Source organism: Heterodontus francisci, unplaced genomic scaffold (genome assembly GCF_036365525.1).
Source record: "Heterodontus francisci isolate sHetFra1 unplaced genomic scaffold, sHetFra1.hap1 HAP1_SCAFFOLD_216, whole genome shotgun sequence".
Taxonomy (NCBI): domain Eukaryota; kingdom Metazoa; phylum Chordata; class Chondrichthyes; order Heterodontiformes; family Heterodontidae; genus Heterodontus; species Heterodontus francisci.
This window is the reverse complement of record NW_027140566.1, coordinates 2,151,948-2,172,896: the sequence shown is the minus strand read 5'-3', so window position 1 is coordinate 2,172,896 and position 20,949 is coordinate 2,151,948. Positions and strand designations below refer to the sequence as shown.

General features: G+C 43.0%; 1 protein-coding gene across 1 annotated transcript in view; it reads right to left on the bottom strand.

Annotated features, from left to right (window-relative positions):
* Positions 1-271: 271 nt before the first annotated feature.
* The window catches only part of LOC137360167 (deleted in malignant brain tumors 1 protein-like), a 32,478-nt gene continuing 11,800 nt past the window's right edge, over positions 272-20,949 (bottom strand). Inside the window, exons 4-7 of the mRNA XM_068025716.1 lie at positions 11,633-11,947; positions 6,922-7,236; positions 912-1,220; positions 272-312 (exon numbers count right to left, since the gene is read on the bottom strand). Of these exons, the coding sequence (XP_067881817.1) occupies positions 272-312; positions 912-1,220; positions 6,922-7,236; positions 11,633-11,947 (980 nt within the window). The remainder of the gene's footprint in view (positions 313-911; positions 1,221-6,921; positions 7,237-11,632; positions 11,948-20,949) is intronic.

Sequence of the window (20,949 nt, the reverse complement as noted above, 5' to 3'; positions counted from 1 at the left end):
AACGGGGATAATGCAGTCGATGCAACATGCACGTTTTTTTCAGAAGGCCTCCGACAAGGAACCACATCGTGAGATCATGACTGGGGTCAGAGCATGTGAAGTCAAGAGATCAGTGGAAGAATAGTATAAGACGAGCTACAAAGCACACTGTCGGGTTTAAATGTGGTAACCCAGAATGGCGGAAGGTGGGAAGTCGTGTTCCACAGGTCTGGGGTCACTGCTGCTCAATATTTACAAAAACGATTTTGACTTAGACAAGGGAGACATGATTTCAAAATTTCAGATGACAGCAATTTGGGGATATAGTTAACACTAAGAACAACAAATACGAAATACGGAAGACGTTAGTAAAAGAGCCGAATGGGCAAACAATTGCCAAATGAGTTGAATACAGATAAGTCTAAGGTGGTCAGTGTTGATAGGAAGAATAAAGAGGCAACGTACTTCTTGTAAAATAAGGATTAAAATGATGTATAACAGCAAAGAGACCTCGGGATACAGGGGCACTAATCACTTATAAAGTGACAGAAACCGAAGCTAGTGATCATAAATATAGGATGATCATGAACAAATCTAATAAGATATTCAGGAGAATTATTTTTTTTAGCTCGGAGTGGTTTGAATTTTGAATTCCGAACACATGCAATTGTTGAAGTGATGAGCGTCGATGCCTTCAAGGTAAAGCTGTATAGGTACATGAAGAAGAAAGAAGTAGGCGGATATGCAAAGAGGGTTAGATGCAGTGATATGGGGCGATACTCGTGGGCAGCATAAACACCACATTGACCAGTAAGGCCGAATGGCCAGATTCTGTGCTGTCCATTGTATGTAATTCGATGTCATATCTTCCCTGTGAAGCCATGTGCACAACACTACGGAAAATGGGCACATGGAAGCACCCTTACCTGAACACAAGATCCTCACATCTTCTTTATGAGAACAGTCGTGGTTACCCCACGATGCTGAGGGACATTCCCAGAGAAATGATTCGTTACCGAAACACTTCAGTTCATCCAACCAAACTGGCCCTGAGCCTCGTTCACAAGATGCCGGAAGTGCCAGGTCCAAGGCCTTTCCACAACCCAGCTGTTTGCAAACCACGTCAGCGTCCGCCAGATCCCAGGAATCATCACAGACTGAACCCCATATCCCATTGTAATAAATCTCCACTCGGCCAGTACATGGGCTTCCACCGTCAGACAGCCTTACCTGCACGTGGTCTGTTGGACAACAGTACAGGAGGATTATACTTTCAATAGACATTCACCTCATCACTCAATGCAACTCATTGCACCATCACCAGCTTTAAAACAAGACATGTTAAATGCGCCTGCGACAGGTAAATAAAGCTATAAAACAGAATATCTGTTTACACATGCTTCTTACACAGAATGTAATGAACAGAAATGTTTCAGATATCCTACTACATCTGGCTTTGACATGTTATGTTCTCCAGTTCCCATTTTATGTTTTGAACGCTGTGTACGTTGTTGTACAGGCGATCACTCACACGAATAACAATTAATTTATACCCATGTTTTATTACTGTATATGTTCGTTGTCCATGTATGTTACCCTTATCTGTTATCTTGGTCAGACATTTACTGTCATCTCCTATTGCCTTTATCTTGAATTGCAAGTGACTTGCATTTATCTAGCGCCATTAACGTAATGCAACATCCCAAGGCGCAGTACAGGAGTGATATCAAAGAAAATTTAACACAGAGCACCAAAGAATATATTAGGTCACATGACCAAAAGCGAAGTCAAAGAGTTTGCTTGTTATGGAGTATCTTGAAGCAGGGAAGAGAGGTTGACAGGCAGGGAGATTTAAGGAAGCAATTCTGGAGCGTGTGACCTTTGCAGCTAAAGGCACGGCCGCCATGGTGCGCAATTGAAATTAGGAATGCTCAAGAAGCCAGAACTGGGAGCTGTCAAACTGGAGCCGATTGCAAAGAGAGGAGCTGCGAGGCCAGGAAGGGATTTGAAAACAAGGATGAGAAATTTAAAACCGCGCATTGCTGGGAAAAGTAGGTCAGTGAGCAGAGGGCAGATGCCTGAGTGGCAATTGGTCGAGACAGCAGAATTTGCAGAGGTTGGAACTAAGGAAGCCAGCCAGGATTACATTAGAATTATCGAGTCTGGAGGGTAAAGGGCAATCGACAAGAATAGATCACGGCAAATTCGGGTGATGTCATGGAGGTGAAAATAGACAGTGTTAATGAAGATATGGAGATTTGGCAGGAGGCTCACCCCGGGGTCAAATGTAACACCAAGATTACAAGCAGTCTGCCTGAGTCACAGACAGTTGGTGTGGCGAGAAATGGAGTTGGCAGCAAGGAAACATGCGATGGGGACTGATGGTTTCTATCTTTTCAATACTGAGTTGGAGGAATTTTCTGCTGATGCAGTACTGAATGTCAGACTGGAATTCTGACAGTGTCCAGGCTGTGGAGGGCTCAAGAGAGTTGAATGTGAGGTAGAGTTGGATACAGTGAGATACATGTGGAAACTGAGGCTCAGTTTGTGGATATCACTGAAAGGCAGCATGTAAATGAGAAATGAGGTATCAATGGATAGATCCTTTGGTGACACTGCAGGTGACTTTGCAGGAGCGGGAAGAGAAGCCATTGCCGGTAACTTTCTGACTATGACTGTACAGATAAGACTAGAACCAGCTGAGTGCAGTCCCACCCAGCCAGGGGATAATGGAGAGGGGTTGGAGAAGAATTTCATGATCAATCATATCAACATTTGTAGACAAGTCAAGAAATAGGAGGAGGAAACGTTTAGATTTGTTACAATCACTTAGGATGACATTTGTGACTTTGATAAGAGTTATTTTGGTCTTGTGGTGTGGATAGAAATCTGATTTGAGGAATTGGAACATGCAGTCCATAAAAGATGAGCATGGATTTCTGAGGCGACAACACATTCAAGGACGTTGGCGAGCAACGAACAGTTGGAGCTGGGGCAATAATTTGCATGGACAGGTGGTCAATGGTTTCTTTCTGAGGAGAGGCATGATGACTGCCGATTTGAAGGAGAGAGGGCTGAACATGAAGAGAGAAAGAGAGAATCGTTAATATTGTCAGCTGTCATGGGACCCAGGAAGGGAATGTCTCTGTTCAGTATCTTAGTAGAAATAAGGCGCACACAGCAAGACGTGGATTTCATCAACAGCATAGGTTCAGAGAGAGCGTGAAGGACTCTAGGAGAGAAACAAGAAAAGCGAATTCAGGGTGATGGTGCGGGGTGGGGTTGAACAACTGATAGGAAGTTAGGCCCGGTGGATTGGGGAAGAAAGGTAAGTTGTGGAGGCGACTGAACAGATATTTTTGAACTTTGTGACAAAAAGTCTAGGAGTCCTCTCATTTATTTTTGGAGTTCAGGGTGGACGAGGCAGGGGAGTGGTTCAGGGGGAAGATTTATGATGGAGAAGATATGCTGCGCGTTTCCTTTGCCTTCCTGGATGATCATTGTCTAACGGGTGGTTTTAGCAAAGAAGAGCAGGACCCGATGATGCTTTATGTGATTGATCCATTCAGGATTATATTACCAGATTGTTGGCCAGATGTCACCCAGCCTTTCTGTTTTTTTAAAATTCTTTCATGGGGTGTGGGTGTTACTGGCAAGGCCAGAATTTCTTTTATCCACCCTATATATTACTTCCAATTCATACTGGAGAATGTAACGTCCACAAGTTCTACCCTTGAACATCAGTCTTGCAATATACAGTATCTTCGTGTAGAACTATGTTCCAGGGTCGTGTTGATTATAACATTATCATAAATCGATGTAATATTAATTGCATAACAGAATCACTTACTTTTGTAAGGATGGGACTCTGTCTTTGACAATGAAGACATTTGAGTAATTTTAGAGATAAACCATACGTCTGAACAGAGAATATGCAGACCTCTCTGTCCAGACAGGCTGCTGCTATTATGTTCAATGAGCAGACGAAACTTGTGAGGCATATTATCAATTGCTATTGTCTGTAAAATATCAATGATCTAAACTAACAATTATATCAATATATGACTGTTGGAGTGAACAAAGAGGGCAGAAAACAGGATCTCTCTGCAAAATGTTGGACAGGATCAGGAAGTGTCATTGGACAATTGAACTCCAGATGTGTAGACCTCCTGGCTGAGCAGGAAACCAGTATTTAATCTGGACGAGACAGAAATGATTGGACTAATTGCTTCAGGCACTTTGGGGAATAAGAATCAGGATGTGACCCATCAGATAGAGAAGTAGAAGACAAGGAGAAGACACATGGCTTCTGTAGGCGGACATAAATGTTGGGTGGAGCTGAACATCTACCTAACTAAAGAACAAGATGACATACTCTACTCTGTCCAGTGACTGAGTGTGTAATAACCATTCGGCACTGTAAACTTCTGACGTGAAACGATGGAATGTATTGAATGCCGCTGTGTCCGAAAAAAATACCTACTGTAACCAATCGGTATTAAATCTGAATCATTAACTATCTCATATGTTGTAAGTTCCACTCTGTCATATTTAAATAAATGTTCGTTGGAACAACCCCAAACTATCATTAGCGAAATATCAGCACGGTTTTGTGAAGGGTAGGTCGTACCTCACAAACCTTATTGAGTTTTTCTAGAAGGTGACCAAACAGGTGGATGAGGGTAAAGCAGTGGATGTGGTGTATATGGATTTCAGTAAGGCGTTTGATAAGGTTCCCCACGGTAGGCTATTGCAGAAAATACGGAAGTATGGGGTTGAAGGTGATTTAGAGCTTTCGATCAGAAATTGGCTAGCTGAAAGAAGACAGAGTGTGGTGGTTGATGGCAAATGTTCATCCTGGAGTTTAGTTACAAGTGGTGTACCGCAACGATCTGTTTTGGTGCCACTGTTGTTTGTCATTTTCATAAATGACCTGGAAGTGGGTGTAGAAGGGTGGGTTAGTAAATTTCCGGATGACACGAAGGTCGGTGGAGTTGTGGATAGTGCCGAAGGATGTTGTCGGGTACAGAGGGACATAGATAGGCTGCAGAGCTGGGCTGAGAGATGGCAAATGGAGTTTAATGCGGAAACGTGTGAGGTGATTCACTTTGGAGGGAGTAACAGGAATTCAGAGTACTGGGCTAATGGGAAGATTCTTGGTAGTGTAGATGAACAGAGAGATCTTGGTGTCCAGGTACATAAATCCCTGAAGGTTGCTACCCAGGTTAATAGGGCTGTTAAGAAGGCATATGGTGTGTTAGCTTTTATTAGTAGGGGGATCGAGTTTCGGAGCCACGAGGTCATGCTGCAGCTGTACAAAACTCTGGTGAGACCGCACCTGGAGTATTGCGTGCAGTTCTGGTCACCGCATTATGGGAAGGATGTGGAAGCTTTGGAAAGTGTGCAGAGGAGATTTACTAGGATGTTGCCTGGTATGGAGGGAAGGTCTTACGAGGAAAGGCTGAGGGACTTGAGGTTGTTTTGGTTGGAGAGAAGGAGGAGGAGAGGTGACTTAATGGAGACATATAAGATAATCAGAGGGTTAGATAGGGTGGATAGTGAGAGTCTTTTTCCTCAGATGGTGATGGCAAACACGAGGGGACATAGCTTTAAGTTAAGGGGTGATAGATAGAGGACAGATGCCAGAGGTAGTTTCTTTACTCAGAGAGTAGTATGGGCGTGGAACGCTCTGCCTGCAGCAATAGTAGACTCGCCAACTTTAAGGGCATTTAAGTGGTCATTGGATAGACATATGGATGAAAATGGAATAGTGTAGGTCAGATGGTTTCACAGGTCGGCGCAACATCGAGGGCCGAAGGGCCTGTACTGCGCTGAGATATTCTGATTCTAATTCTAAAAAACAAACATCGGTCGAGGCTTTCATTCTGCACAATCCAACTTCCCCAGAACATATGCCTGCATTGACATGCTGCACAATGGAACTTTCAAGCATCTGGTCCAAAACATCTGTCTACTTTTATACACAGCCTAATGAAACTTACACCAGAACAACTCCCACACAGCTACCTGCTCTTATATACTGTACAATGGAACTGATTGCAATCTCGACGCCGGATTTTATACCACAGCTGAGAGTCCAATTCTGTATTCTATTTATCACAAAATAGAGATCTTTCACCTCTATCATCATTCACCTCCCTTCCTGCCGCAGCCCATCTGCTGCTGAAATGCTCACCCATGCTTTGTTGTCTGTGGAACAGCATATTTCAATGTTCTCCCGGGTGATAACCCATCCTGCATCCTCCAGAAACATCAGCTCATCCAAAGCTTTGTCGCCTGCCCTCCATTAAGCCCCTCTCAGGAACGCCACTGCACTCACTGTTATCCCTGCTGCCAATGCATCGAGTTTTCAATTATGATCTTCATGTTCAGACACCTTCATGCTCTCCCCCTGCCATCAGTATAACCTCCTCCAGCCTGAATCATTTCGAGAGCTCTGCATTTATCTGAATCCAGCTTCTTGTACATCTCCCACTTCCATCCCCCACAACTTTCAGTCTAGCCTTTAACTATCTAACCACCCAGATGAGAATTTCCACCCCAAACAGCTCTGTGTCTCCGCCTCTTCAAATCCAACCATCTGACTAAAAATTTAGTCACCCACTCTAACATCTCTTTGTCTGGCTCTGTGTCAGTTTTCTGTCCGATTACATTCCTGATAAACTCTTTGTGATGTATGTGTTTATTGAAAGTTCTGTGAGAAAAAAGTTCTTGTTGTTTAATTGTGTCCGTGTTCTCTCTCCCTGAACACCACCCCATCCATCCCCAGCTCCCCCACCGCCCACCCTGCTCATCCCCTACCCCCAAATGAAATTACTGATTTGAGACACCCAGGAACAAGTAACCTGTACTATCACTTTTCTCAGCAGATTAGACATTTCACTTCTTTGTTATTGTAAAAGCAGTGAAGAATTTGTTTACCTGAACACAGGACGCCAACATCCATACAGTCAGTGAGAGACGAATTCAATGTGAACAAACTGCAGTTCTGGAGCTGCAATTCATTTCCTCCACATTGGACATCATTCACCCAGATGGGTCCTTCACTCTTTCCGTCCTTTGAATAGTTATAAGCGGCTGTCGCTTCACCGCAGCCCAGCTGTGTACAGACCACGTTGGCATCATTCAGGGTCCAGAGTCTGTCCTGCAATCTCCTCCAGCTGCCGGTGTAGTAAATCTCCACTCGCCCATCACACCAGCTTCCCCCGTTAGTCAGCCTTAGTGACCAATTTTCATCTACAGTATGAAACACAATGGTGAAATTGAAGCATAATTTACTGCCACCCGAAAAAGTATTAATTTTGATGGTTACTATTTCTTTCATCATTGTTCAGAAGGCGTGTCGGCAGATGTTGCTCACCATCATCTTTTATCAGTAAATACATTTTGGAGACATACCGAGTCGCTTCCGCTGTTTAAACTGGGGGCCAAGGGTAAAATGAACTGGAGGTGAGCGCGGCACATACCGGCAATGGATAAGTGATGAGACCGAAGGGTGGTGCAGGGGCTTTAAATAGCTCCTGACAGATGACAGTTCCTTTCATCCCATATGGAGAGAAACAGACAAGTTTACGTTGCCACAATGCTTCCGATGACATCTCAAGTCGCCTCACAGGCAATGAAGCACTTTTGATTTGTCGTCACTAATGCAATAGGTGACAGACCCGAGGGACTGAAGGTTGTCCTCCTGTCCACATGTACTGATATTTCCTGCTCTCGCCCTGTACTTGAAGCATCATCAACGTTTCTTCCAATTTCTCCCCCTCATTTTCACATAGTCCATCTTCAACTCTTCCATTCCCTTCCACAACATCTGTGTCTCTGATTCTGGGGACTCTCACAGTTATCTTGTCTATGATTCCTCACACCACGAATACTAGAATGACTCTATCACATTCTTCCACTTTCTCCATCTGCATTGTATCTGTCTGGTGATGCAACCGATCATACCAGTGCTTCCAGATATGTCGTCCTTTTTCCACATCCGAGGACTCTCCTCACCTCCTCATCCACCCACCATGGTTGACAGGGCCCCATCACGTCCATTCCATTTCCCATACTTCTGCTTTAACCCTTTCCCCCCTCGCAGAACCATGATAGGATTCTGCTTCTCCTCATCTTCCACTCCATCAGCTTCCATATTCAACAGATGATCTTCCATCATTTACACCACCTTTAATGTGATACCACTACCAAGCACATCTTCCCCTTCCCTCCACTTTTAACATTCCAAAGGGACCATTCCCTCTGTGACACCCTGATGCACTCTTCGCACTCTTCAATCATTCTCAGCAACCCTTCCCACAGGAACTTCCCAGGCAAGCGCAGAAGATGCAACCACTGCCTTGTTACCTCCACCTTTCTCACCGTCCAAGCCGACAAACATTGCTTCCAAGTTAAACAACGATTTGCTCGTACTGCTTTCTCTTTAGTATACTGTATTTACTGTATTGACTGATTATGATGCTTCTCCTTTACATTGGCACAGCAAACACAGTTGAGTGATTACTTTGCAGAACACCTTTGTTTAGTCTGCAAGCTTTACCTTTATCTTCCAGTTGCCTGTCATTTTCATTGTATACTCCACTCCCACTCTGATCTCTCCCTCCTTTTTCTCCTACACAGTTCCAATGAAGGCTAACATAAGTTTGAGAAATAGCAAATTAAAAGCAAAATACTGCAGATGCTGGAAATCTGAAATAAAAACAAGAAATGCTGGAAATACTCAGCAGGTCTGGCAGCATCTGTGGAGAGAGAAGCAGAGTTAATGTTTCAGATCAGTGACCCGCCTTCACAACTGACAAATATTAGAAACGTAAAAGGTTATAAGCAAGTTAAGTGGGGGTGGGGCAAGAGATAACAAAGGAGAAGGTGTAGATAGGATGAGGTTACAGAATAGCTGACCAGAATGACATGGAGCAAAGATGTGTTAATGGTGCGTTGAAAGACAAAGCATTAGTACAGAAAGGGTTTTAACGGACTGAAAACTGAACAGCCACAAGTACAAACATAAAAAAACAGTGGGTAAACCAACTGAACAAACTAAGATGAAATAATATAAAAACAAAAAAAAATTAAAAAGGGAAAAGAAAAAATAACTAAAAATAAAAGTAAAATGGAGGGCCCGTCATGCTCTGAAATTATTGAACTCAATGTTCAGTCCGGCAGGCTGTGGAGTGCCTGATCGTTAAATGAGATGCTGTTCCTCGAGCTTGCGTTGATGTTCACTGGAACATTGCAGTAATCCCAGGACAGAGATGTGAGCATGGGAGCAAGGGGAGTGATGAAATGGCAAACAACCAGAAGCTCAGGGTCCTGCTTGAGGACTGTTGGAGGTGTTCACAAATCAGTCACGCAGTCTGCGTTTGGTCTCCCCAGTGTCGAGGAAACCACATTGTGAGCAGCGAATACATTATAGTACATTGAAAGAAGTACAAGTAAATCGCTGTTTCATCTGTAAGGGGTGTTTGGGGCCTGGAATAGTGAGGAGAAAGGAGGTAAATGGGCAGGCATTACACCTCCTGCGATTGCAGGGGCAGGTGCCGTGGGAAGGGGATGAGGTGGTGGGGTAGCGGAGGAGTGGACCAGGGTGTCACGGAGGGAACGATCCCTTCAGAATGCTGACAGGGGAAGGGAGGGGAAGATGCATTTGTTAGTGGCATCACGCTGGAGGTGGCGGAAATGGCGGAAGATGATCCTTTGGATATGGTGGCTGATGGAGTGGAAAGTGAGGACAAGGGGAACCCTGTCATGGTTCTGGGAGGGATGGAAAGGGGAGAGGGTAGAGGTGCAGGAAACGGGCCAGACACGGTTGAGGGCCCTGAAAGCCACAGTGGTTGTAAGGACCTCCTATCAGGACTCCATTCCATTCTCCCAGTTTCTCCGTCTCCGTCGCATCTGCTCTGATGATGCTACCTTCCATGACAGCGTTTCTGATGTGTCTTCCTTTTTCCTCAACCGAGGATTCCACCCCCACCCCCCCCCCCCCCACTGCGATTTGCTTGTACTTCTTTCAATGTCATATACTGCATTCGCAAAAAAAAACGACTTGAGAGGGTTACAGCAATGCTAACCATCAAACAAATACTCCAAATGTATGATCTCTTCAGAATATTCCTGCTTTAATAAGCCTCCTATTTCTTTATTAAGTATAGAAAATGTACCCTGATACTCTCTTCAATCATTCTCAACACCCCTTCCCACAGGAACTTCCCATGAAAGCGCAGGAGTTCCAACCACTGCCCTGTTACCTCCACCTTTCTCACCATCCAAGCCCCAAAACACTGCTTCCAAGTGAAACAACGATTTACTTGCACTGCTTACTCTTTCGTATACTGTATTTACTGTATTGACGGATCATGATGCGTCTCCTTTACATTGGCAGACCAAACACAGTGGAGTGATTACTTTGCAGAACACCTTTGTTCAGTCTGCAAGCTTTACCTTTAGCTTCCAGTTGCCTGTCATTTTCATTGTGTACCACACTCCCACTCTGACCTCTCTCTCCTCTTTCTCCTACACAGTTCCAATGCAGGATAACATAAGTTTGAGAAACAGCACTTCCTCTTTCCACTAGACTCTTTACAGCATTTTAGAATGAACACTGAGTTCAGCAATTTCAGATCATATTCCCTCCCCCTTTTTTCTTTATTGGACGATATTTGTCTTCCAATTTGCACCTCCTCTAGAAATGTGCTTTTTACTTGGCCCATTCCAACATATTTTTGTTGTGCATTGTCCGTTTTACCATTTCATCTCTCCTGTCTTTCACCACACCACGGAGCGTTCCTTTCATTCTTTCCTTGTTTTCCCCTTTCTTTAAAAAAACTGCTAAATCTCGAAGTTCTGATGAAAGATCCACAAACTGAAAGGTTGATACTCTTTCTCTCACCATAGATGCTGCCGGAACTGCTGAGTATTTCCAGCACTTACTGTTTTTATTACCTATATTTTAAGTTGTGAAACGTGGGAGCACTTTTGCATTGAGCAATGTCCCACATACAGTGATCAGATAACTGAGCAGATATTCTGTTATATGAGGGTGCTGGCTGAGAGATAAATGTAATCCCGGAAACTGGGCGAATTTAAATTTACATCATGTTTGTGACATTTTCAAAGACATAGCACATTGGTGAAATAACGAATTACGTCATTCAATATCATTTTATTGCAATCGGTGTTGTGGAACTTAAAATATATCTCACACTATGTATCTTGCAACAAGTTCACAGTGTTTTCTATTGAACAGCTGATCTTTGCAGAGAATTCCATGATCATTCATATTTGAACTGCCTACATTGATAACAGTTTCAATGCTCGAGCAACATATCCATTCCATGGCAGTGGTCCTGGGAGCATCTTGCTGATTCTATAGCCCATGAAAAATGCCCCAGATTTACCCAGAAATAGATATTATATGACGCGAAGTACTACCAACTTTTCATTGTATGTATTAAATGTTTACTGGAGTGAAGCTTTGATTCATTTGTAATTTAATTCAGACCAATAAACCCACAAACACATCTCAGAATCTTAGTGACAAAGGAAGCATGGGATCAGCAAAACTAGTGAATCAGAGACTTGTGGAAATAGTCAATGATGCTTGAAAGCAGAATTGACTGAGATGACTCACCCGCACAGATGACACTTGCATCGTTTTCATGTGAGAAGCTAAACTGTTCCCAGGATGAAACAGGACAATCCCACAATCGCGTCTCGTTCCCCAGACACCTGCAATTTTCCTTCCACACTGCACCAGTACCCTTTCCAAAGCGGGCTCCTCCTGGGATTGAGTTTACTGTCCCACACTGTAAGTGCTCACAGACCACTTTGGCGTCTTCCATATCAAAGTAAAGGTCACACAGCGTCCCCCACTGGTGTCCATGTAGCACCTCCACCCGACCGGAGCATCTGTCCATCCCACCAACCAATCGAAGTTCAGATTTTCCTGTATTGAAAACAAATACAAATCCAAATAATTTCTAAATCATCCTCTGCACAGAAACAGCAAAATAGAAAATGGGTAAAAAAAAAAAGTAGAATTTTATCTACACGATTATCCAGCCATACTTTACACAAATTATCGATCAAATTGCAATTAGAATTACTACAGCAACACAAAAGTAAAATACTGCGGCTGTTGGAGATCTGAAATGAAATAGAAAATGCTGGAAATACTGAGCAGGGCTAGCAGCAACTGTGGCGAGAACAAGAGAGTTATGTTTCAGGTCTGTGTCCTTTCCTCACAAAAATTACTACAGGACCTCTTTAAGAAGTTTGCTGAATACTCAAAAGTTAACAATTCTTCTTTCAAACGCTGATCAATTCTTGGTCTTTATCTCTTGGTGCTTTGAATATAAAACTCAGAAGGATGTGATGTTTCTGTTGTATCTGTTGTCGCTTTTGTGCACCGCACTTCACAAAACCATTGGCTTTGGAGGTGGTGCTGGACAGAGTCACTGGAATGACAACAATGCTTAAAGCATTACATTATGAAGACAAGTTGCATAAACTTTGTTTACAGTAGATTGCGTTTAGAATGATTAGACATTATCGAGTTGACGTGCATAAAATGTTTAAGGGGTTTGATAGATGCGCTAGAGAAGATCAGGAGAACAAATACAAAACAAGGCCATTTAGGAGCTGCTTTTCTTCATGAGGGATGTGGACATCACTGGCAGTTTTTGTTGAAGTTTATTTGCCATTGAAACCGTTGTCAGAACCTTCTTCTTGAACTGAAATTGACTGCCTGGGCAATGTTCTTCTGCAAGTTCTGAGGTCGGTCGAGTTAAGTCAAAGGTTTTAGGCATAGTGTGTACCTTTAGCTGCATGTGTTATAAACAGAGTGGGAAGTGTAGAATTTGGTAATTAGTGTGTAAGACTGAAATCTAGCCTTAACATTTAGAATTTAACTTGTAATATAAAAAAGCTGCAAGGCAGTTCATGTTAGCAGTTAATCGTGCAAGTCAAGTTCGCAGTAAGCAGTCAATCAGCTGTGATTGTCTGATCTGGGGTAATTACTGTCAGCTGGAAACGGTCTAAACTGTTGCAACTTGAATGAGCCTGCAAAGGCATATAACATTAGACTTCATTGCAAGTGGGTTTGAGTGCAGGAACAGGGATGTCTTACTTCAGGGCCTTGGTGAGACCACATCTGGAGTACTGTGTGCAGTTTTGGTCTCCTTATCTGAGAAAGGATGCCCTTGCCATGGACAGAGTGCAAAGAAGATTTACTAGGCTGGTTTCCAGGATGGCAGGATTTACGTATGAGGAGAGATTGGGTCCACTGGGCCTATATTCACTAGAGTTTAGAAGAACGAGATAGAGCCACATAGAAACCTATAATATTCGAACAGGACGAGGCAGGCTCGATGCAGGGAAGATGTTCCCGATGGCTGGAGAGTCCAGAACCAGGTGTCACAGTCTCAGGATATGGGGTATGCTATTTAGAACCGAGATGAGGAGAAATGTCTTCACTCAGTGGGTGGTGAACCTGCGGAATTCTCTACCGCAGAAGGCAGGGGAGGCCAAACAATTACATATTTTCAAGAAGGAGATGGATATCTTTCTTAATGCCAAAGGGATAAAGGGGTATGGGGACGAAACGAAACAGGGTAATGATTTTGATGATCAAACATGTTTTTTTAATGGCTTGGCAGGCCCGAAGGGCCGACTGGCCTATGCCAACTCCTAGTCCTATTTTCTGTGTTTCTATTTTTAGTCTTCTAGTAAGGCAGAGTGTTACCACAGATTGCAATGTTAACTGAATACATTATGAAAATAGTGGGAAGTTAGAGTTTGCTCAGAGTAAGAATTCGGTGTACAGGGGGAAAAGGAGTTTTTTTTTCATTCGTTCACAGGGAGTGGAGGTTTTTGGCTAGGCCAGCATTTATTACCCAACCCGAATTGCCCTTGCAACGATGGTGCTGAGCCGCCTTCTTGTACTGCTGCAGTGCATGCGCTGTCAGTACACCCACAGTGCTGTTAGGAAGGGAGTTCCAGGATTTGACCCAGCTACGGTGATGAAACGTTGATATAGTTCCAAATCAGGATGGTGTGCGGCTTGGAGGGGAACCTGCAAATGGTGCTTCTACCATCCATCTGCTGTCCTTGTCCTTCTAAGTGGCAGAGGGCGTGGGTTTATAAGGAGGTGCTTTCTTTTGTCTGTTAAGCTTCAGTAAGTGAGTGGAGTCACCGATTTAACAGGGCGCCACGGCCAGCAGCAGCAGAGAGGCAGAGACCAGACAAATAGAGGGGAAGCAGTTGTCAGGTCAGAGTATGAGGGGACGTGGATAATTTGCAAATAAGTACTAAGTTAATTGGTGAGTGCTTAGTGTTTCGGCGTTAGCTACCCAGTAAAATAGCTTTAAAGCTAAAATGCATCTACACATAATTTTACCTTTTAAATAAAGACAGCCTATGTTCTCGCAGAGCAGTTATTTTTTTCTGGATATAGGATTTTGTGGATAACGGAATTATCCCGAGGGAGCATGTCCATAGTAGATGTCTCCACCTGGAAACTCTCTGGCACAGGGTCATAGAGCTGGAGTGGGAATTGGAGATACTCCAAAACATACAGCAGCAAAAGGAGTATTGGACAGTTTGCTGCAGATTTTAGTCACATCTTGTAGAGAGGTGCAAGGTCAGAATGAGGCTGTTGCAGTTTATAGTGCACAGCAATGGAAATCCAGATTTGTTGGTGAACGAGGATATGCAGAAAATGAATCTATCCAACAGGAACAATGTACTGGCTATTTGTGAGGATAAGGATGAAGACTGTCAGAAGGGCAGCCAGAATGTTGACCGGGATACGTTGGAACAGGAGGCTGTGCAAAAGGTGGAGGAGTGGAGCATAATGTGATACTTTTAAGTAGTTCAATCATTAGGGTTTTAGGAGTCCCAAACAGTATTTGCCCAACTTGTGCGAAGTGAGGGATATCTCAAATCAGATTGCGAGAATGCAGGGGAAATATCCAGTCGTTGTGGACCATGCAAGGACCAACAGCATAGGAAAGAAAAGGCAAGAGTTTCTTTTCAGAGAGTACCTGGTGCTGAACTATAAAAGAAGATCTCAAGGATTATAATCTCTGGATTATTATACAAGCCGCTTGCACATTTGAATGGGGAGTGGGGGGTGGGGGATTAGGGAGGTCAACACGTGGTTGAAGGTGTTGATTTTGGAAAGAGGTGTTACTTTTCATGGTACCCACCACTTGTACTGGGATATTAAACAACTGTTCTGTTGGAATGCGCTTCACCTGAAATGGGTTGGGATCAGGGTCCTAGAATAAAGGATAAATAAGGTTGTTATAGGAATCTTAAACTAGTAAGTGGGTGAAGGGAAGCTGGTGGGGGCTGGCTGAGGGGGTAGAGCAAAGTTGGAAATCTAACGTAAATAGGCAATACCGGGAGAGGAAAAACTAAAACATGCAATATCTGAGTAAGACAATTTTACAGCTTTACAACACTTGAATCTGCTCTGAAAACAGCTGTTGCTTTCTTGACAAAACAGTTGCCAGAAATACTGGCAGACCTCGACGTTTTGGGCAGTGTACTCTGTCCATTGTCTGGAGAAACAAGTGGAACTGGTGGAAGCGATCGGTTTATATGTCGTGGAGAATGGGAATATGGACAGGATCTTAGGTTATTACATGTTCTTGTTCTGGCTGCTGTTGGTCTGTTAATTATATTCCGTGAAAGGTCGGTACATGTCATTGTGCTTGCTGCTGTTTGGTCAGCTACAGTGTATCGTGGCAGGTCAATCCATACTGTTGTTCTGCTCGTGGTATGTTGGCTGCAGAGCAGGGGATGGTGTGTCTCTTGAGGAGAGACAATCAGATATCCACTGAGGAGCAGGCCACTGTTAGGGGGACGTTGTGGTGTTTGTAGATCTCCATAGCTTCCCTGATGCAATGAATGAGACAAGCCTGCCATCGTCAAGTAAGCTCAACTCAATGACCACCGCATTGAATGGTCCAATTCCAAACTCACCTCATCTATTATGGACTGGTGTGCAAGACACAGTAACATCATAAGTATAAAAGAAAACAAAAACATGGAAAAATAGGGAAAAGAGACCAGATTCTCGTGAATGGCAGATGTACAAAGAATAGCAAAGGGTGACAAAATAGATCGCAAGAGCTACAATACTTTTACAATAACTTCTAAAATAGGTTGTAAGTAAGAGCAATGTAGCCTCATTAAAATGACAATGGTGATATTATAAATGAAAATAAGGAAATGGCGGGAATTATACATAATTACTTTGCATCAGTATGGACGTGGACGTCACTTTTCTTAAGGTTCCTTGTTGCCACAGTTGACCAAAAGCTGCCTTGACGTCGAGGACAGTCACTTTCATCTAACCTCTGGAATTCAGCTCTTTTTTCCATTTTTGGACAAAGGGTGCAATGAGGCCTGAAGCTGAGTGGTCCGACAAACCCAAACTGAGCATCAGTGAGTAGTTTATTGGTTCACCTAACAGCTGTTGTCAGGAAATTACGAGAGTGTACATTTAAAGATGGAGTGTCTGATCACCTTGAGAAGTTACAGCCAATCAGAGAGAGGCAACATGCATTTGTAAAAGGTAGATCATGCCTGATGAACCTGATCAATTGTTTTGTGGAGGACAGGGGAACCTCAATGGATGTTATTCAGATGGACTTCCAGAAAGCAAACAACAAAATCCCTCATAACCGATTGTTGGCTGAAGTTGCAGCTCATAGGATGTAGGGCAAATTATTGACTACATAGGACGTGAGCTAAGTGGCAGGAGACAGACAGCAGGGATAATGGGCAGATCATCTAACTAGCAGGATGTGATAGCGCCGTCCCACAGGAACTTCCACTATTTATTAATGATTTAGATGACTGGATAGAAAGCCATATATAACTGACATATTCAATATTGCCATTGAAAAAAAATCAACGATATTGTAATTATGCATATTTTAAGCATAAATTTGCAACAAGAAAATAATAGATTAAGTGACTGTGTGAAGCTATTACAATATTGGCAAGTGTGAGGTGTCCAATTTGGAATTTAAAATGTTCCAGTATTTTCGAAATGGTGAAAAAACGGAAAATAGACTTCAGGGTCATGGGCAAGGACAGGAAAAAAACAGCAAATGGAATGCTGGGCTTTATATCTAGAGGAACGGAATACAAGGGGCTAGAAATGATGCGACAGCTAAAAAAAATCCTGATCAGGTCACATCTACAGTAGTGTTCAGCTGTATGCAAACTAAAAAGTACTTTGGGCAGTTAGAACTGTGCAAGAAGTATTGTGCGACAAGAACTGATGCTGGGAGTACTATTGATCATATTTTGCATAAATGATTTCGACTCAGGGAGGGACGTACAATTCCAATATTCATTAATGACATGTACTTGGGACAATGGTTAATACTAAGGCAGATTGTGATAAAAAAATATGACGTTAACGAAATTGTAAATGAATTCTAATGCAGATAAATGTTCACTTACAGATTAGGGGAGGAAGACTGAGAACACATTTTCCTTGGACAATGATAATCTAAATTGTGTCGAGGAGCAATGGGATTCAGGGGTACAGATAGAAAAATGAATACAATAGCAATACGGGTTAACAAAGCTACAGAAAATGCAAAAACATTGAGGATTATTTTCAGAGAGATACGTTGAAAGGGGAGTCATACCCAGCACAAGCAAAGATTTGCTGTTGATGGGAGTCGGTTGATTGGGTGCGAACTGGTCAGTGTTTCCCCGCTTTTCTAGGCAGTATGCAACTGGGCAATTTTCCACCGTATCAGTTGGATCCTAGTGCTGTAACTGTACTGGATCAGCTGGCCTCCAGTTGTTGCTAGTTTTAGAGCACTGATCGTCAGCCCTGCAACTGGAGTGTTATCGGGCCCCTAGTTCTTATGTGCAGTGTGCTCAGCCGCTTCTTAATGTTGTGCACTGTAAATTTAGGAATGGACCGAAAAATAGAAAGCATTTGCACAGCAGTAGCTCATTGGCATGGATTGTCACGCACTACTTCTCACCTTTTGCCAGTCTGAATAACTACATTTAACCCACACTTTGTTGACTGTTTTGTAGCCAGTTTTCTACAGTCTGTCATGATCACCCTTCACATTATGCAATTAATTACCTTGAAACCACATTCACAGTTTTAGGTTTAAAAACTGGACAGACAGTTTGTGACCAGCAAGATGCAACAGTCAGCTTATAATCATAGAATGTTTACAACACAGAAGGAGGACATTCAGCCCGTTGTGTCCATGCTGGTTATCGGCAAGAGCTCCTCAGCTGGTCCTATGCTTCTGCCCTTTCCCCATAGCAATGCAAAGATTTTCTCTTCAGGTGCTTGTCCAATTCCACATTGAAAGCCACAATTGAATCTGTCTCCATCAGACTCGCAGGTAGAACATTCCAGCTCCTAACCACTCGCTGTGTAAATAACGTATTCCGCATGTCACGGTTGGTTCTTTTCCCATCCACCTTATAACAGTGTTCTCTGGTTATTGACCTTTCTGACAAGAGGAACAGTTTCCCTCTATCTACTCTGTCTATTCCCCTCATGATTTTGAACACCTCTATCAAATTTCCTCGCAGCCTTCTCTGTTCTCAGGAGAGCAACCACAGTTTCTACAAACTATCATTGTAACAGAAGTCTTTCATCCCTTCAACCTTCCTTGTAAATCCTTTCTGCACCCATTCTATGGCATTCACATTCTTCTAATGCGCCATGCCCAGAATTGTACACAATATGCCAGTTGAGGTGAAGCCAGTGTTCCACAAAAGTTCATAATAACTTCCTTACTTTTTTACATTATACCGCTACTGAAAAAGGCCAACATCCCATTGACTATTAACCAATTTCTCAACCTGCCCTGCTACCTTCAACGATTTGATCAGAAATACTCCCAGGTGACTCTTGGCTGCAGCCACTTTCTAATTGTACCCTTGAAAGGAGACTGGCAGCAAGCATTAAAAGAAATCCCAAAGTATTCTATAGACAGAGAAATAGTAAAGGGGTGACAAAAGGAGGAGTGGAGTCGATGAGGGATCAGAAAGAGGATTTACATATGGAGGTAGCGGGTATAGTTCAGGTATTATCTAAATTCTCAACGCCTGTCTTTGCCAGGGAAGAAGATGCACCCCGGACAATGGTTACAGAGGAGGTAATTCAGATACTGGAGGGGTTTAAATTAATAAAGAGGATGTATCAGATATACCCTGTTAATAAGAACATACGTATGAACACACAAATTAGGAGCAGGAGGTGGACACTCGACTCGTCGAGCCTGCTCCACCATTCAATACGTTCATGGCTGAACTGATTACTCCACATTTCCACTGACCCCCGATAACCTTCCACCCCCTTGGTTATCAAGAATCAAACTACCGCTGCCTTAAAAAAATTCAAACACACTTCTTCCACTGCCTTTTGAGGAAGAGAATTCCAAAGAGTCACAAACCACTGAGAAAAAAATTCTCCTCATCTCTGTCTTAAATGGGAGACCCTTATTTTTAAACAGTGACCCCTAGTTCTAGCTTCTCCAACAAGGGGAAACATCTTTTCCACAACCACCCTGTCAAGACCTCTCAGGATATTATATGTTACAATCATGTCACCTCTTCCTCTTGTAAATTCCAGCGGAAGCAAGCCTAGCCTGTCAAATCTTTCCTTGTATAGCAGGTCACTCATTCCAGATATTAGTCGAGTAAACCTTCGCTGTACTACCTCCAACGCATTTACATCAGTCCTTAAATAAGGAGACCAGTTTGGTACACAATATTCCAGATGTGGTCTCACCAATACCCTGTGTCGCTGAAGCATAGCCTCCCTACTTTTGTATTCAATTCCACTCGCGATAAATGATGATATTTTCCTAGCTTTTTAAATTACTTGTTGTACCTGCATACTAACGTTTTGCGTTTCATACACGAAGACACCCATATCTCTCTGTATCTCAGAGCTCTGCAATCTCTCACCATTTAGATAATATGCTTCCCTTCTATTCATACTCCCAAAGTGGACAATTTCCCAGTTTCCTACATTATACTCCATTTGCCAGGTCTTTGCCCACTCACTTAACCTATCTATATCCCTTTGCAGACTCCTTATGTCCTCTTCTGAAGTTACATTCTTACCTATCTTTGTGTCATTAGCAAATTTAGCAAGCATACCGTCGGTCCCTGCATCTAAGTCCTTTCTATAAATTGTGAAACTTTGAGGCCCCAGCACAGATCCCTATGGCACACCACTCGTTACATCTTGTCAACCAAAAAAATGACCCATTTATGCCTACTCTCTGTTTCCTGTGAACGAACCAATCTTCCATCCATGTTAATACGTTACCCCCTACACCATGAACTTTTATTTTCTGCAATAGCCTTTGATGTGGCACCTTCTCAAATGCCTTCTGGAAATCTAAGTACAATACATCTACCAGTTCCCCTTTACCAACAGCACATGTAACTCCCTCAAATAACTCCAATCTATTGGTTACACATGATCTTCCTTTCACAAATCCATGTTGACTATGCCTGATTACCTTGAATGTTTCTAAATGCCCTGCCATAACATCTTTAATAATAGCTTGTAACATTTTCCCTAAGGCAGGTGTTAAACTAATTGGCCTATAGTTTCTTGCTTGCTGTTTCCCTCCCTTTCTGACTAAAGGAGTTGCATTCGTTATTTTCCAATCTAAATAAACCTTCCCCGAATCTAGGGAATGTTGGAAAATTCAAATTAACGCATCAACTACCTCACTTGCCACTTCTTTTAACACCCTAGGATGAAGTCCATCAGGTCCCCGGGACTTGTCAGCCTGCAGCTCCAACAATTTGCTCAGTACCTTTTCCCTGGTGTTTGCAATTTTCTTGAGTTCCTCCGTCCCTTCTATTTCCCGACTTACAGCTAAAACTGGGATGTTACTTTTGTACTCAATAGTGAAGACCGAT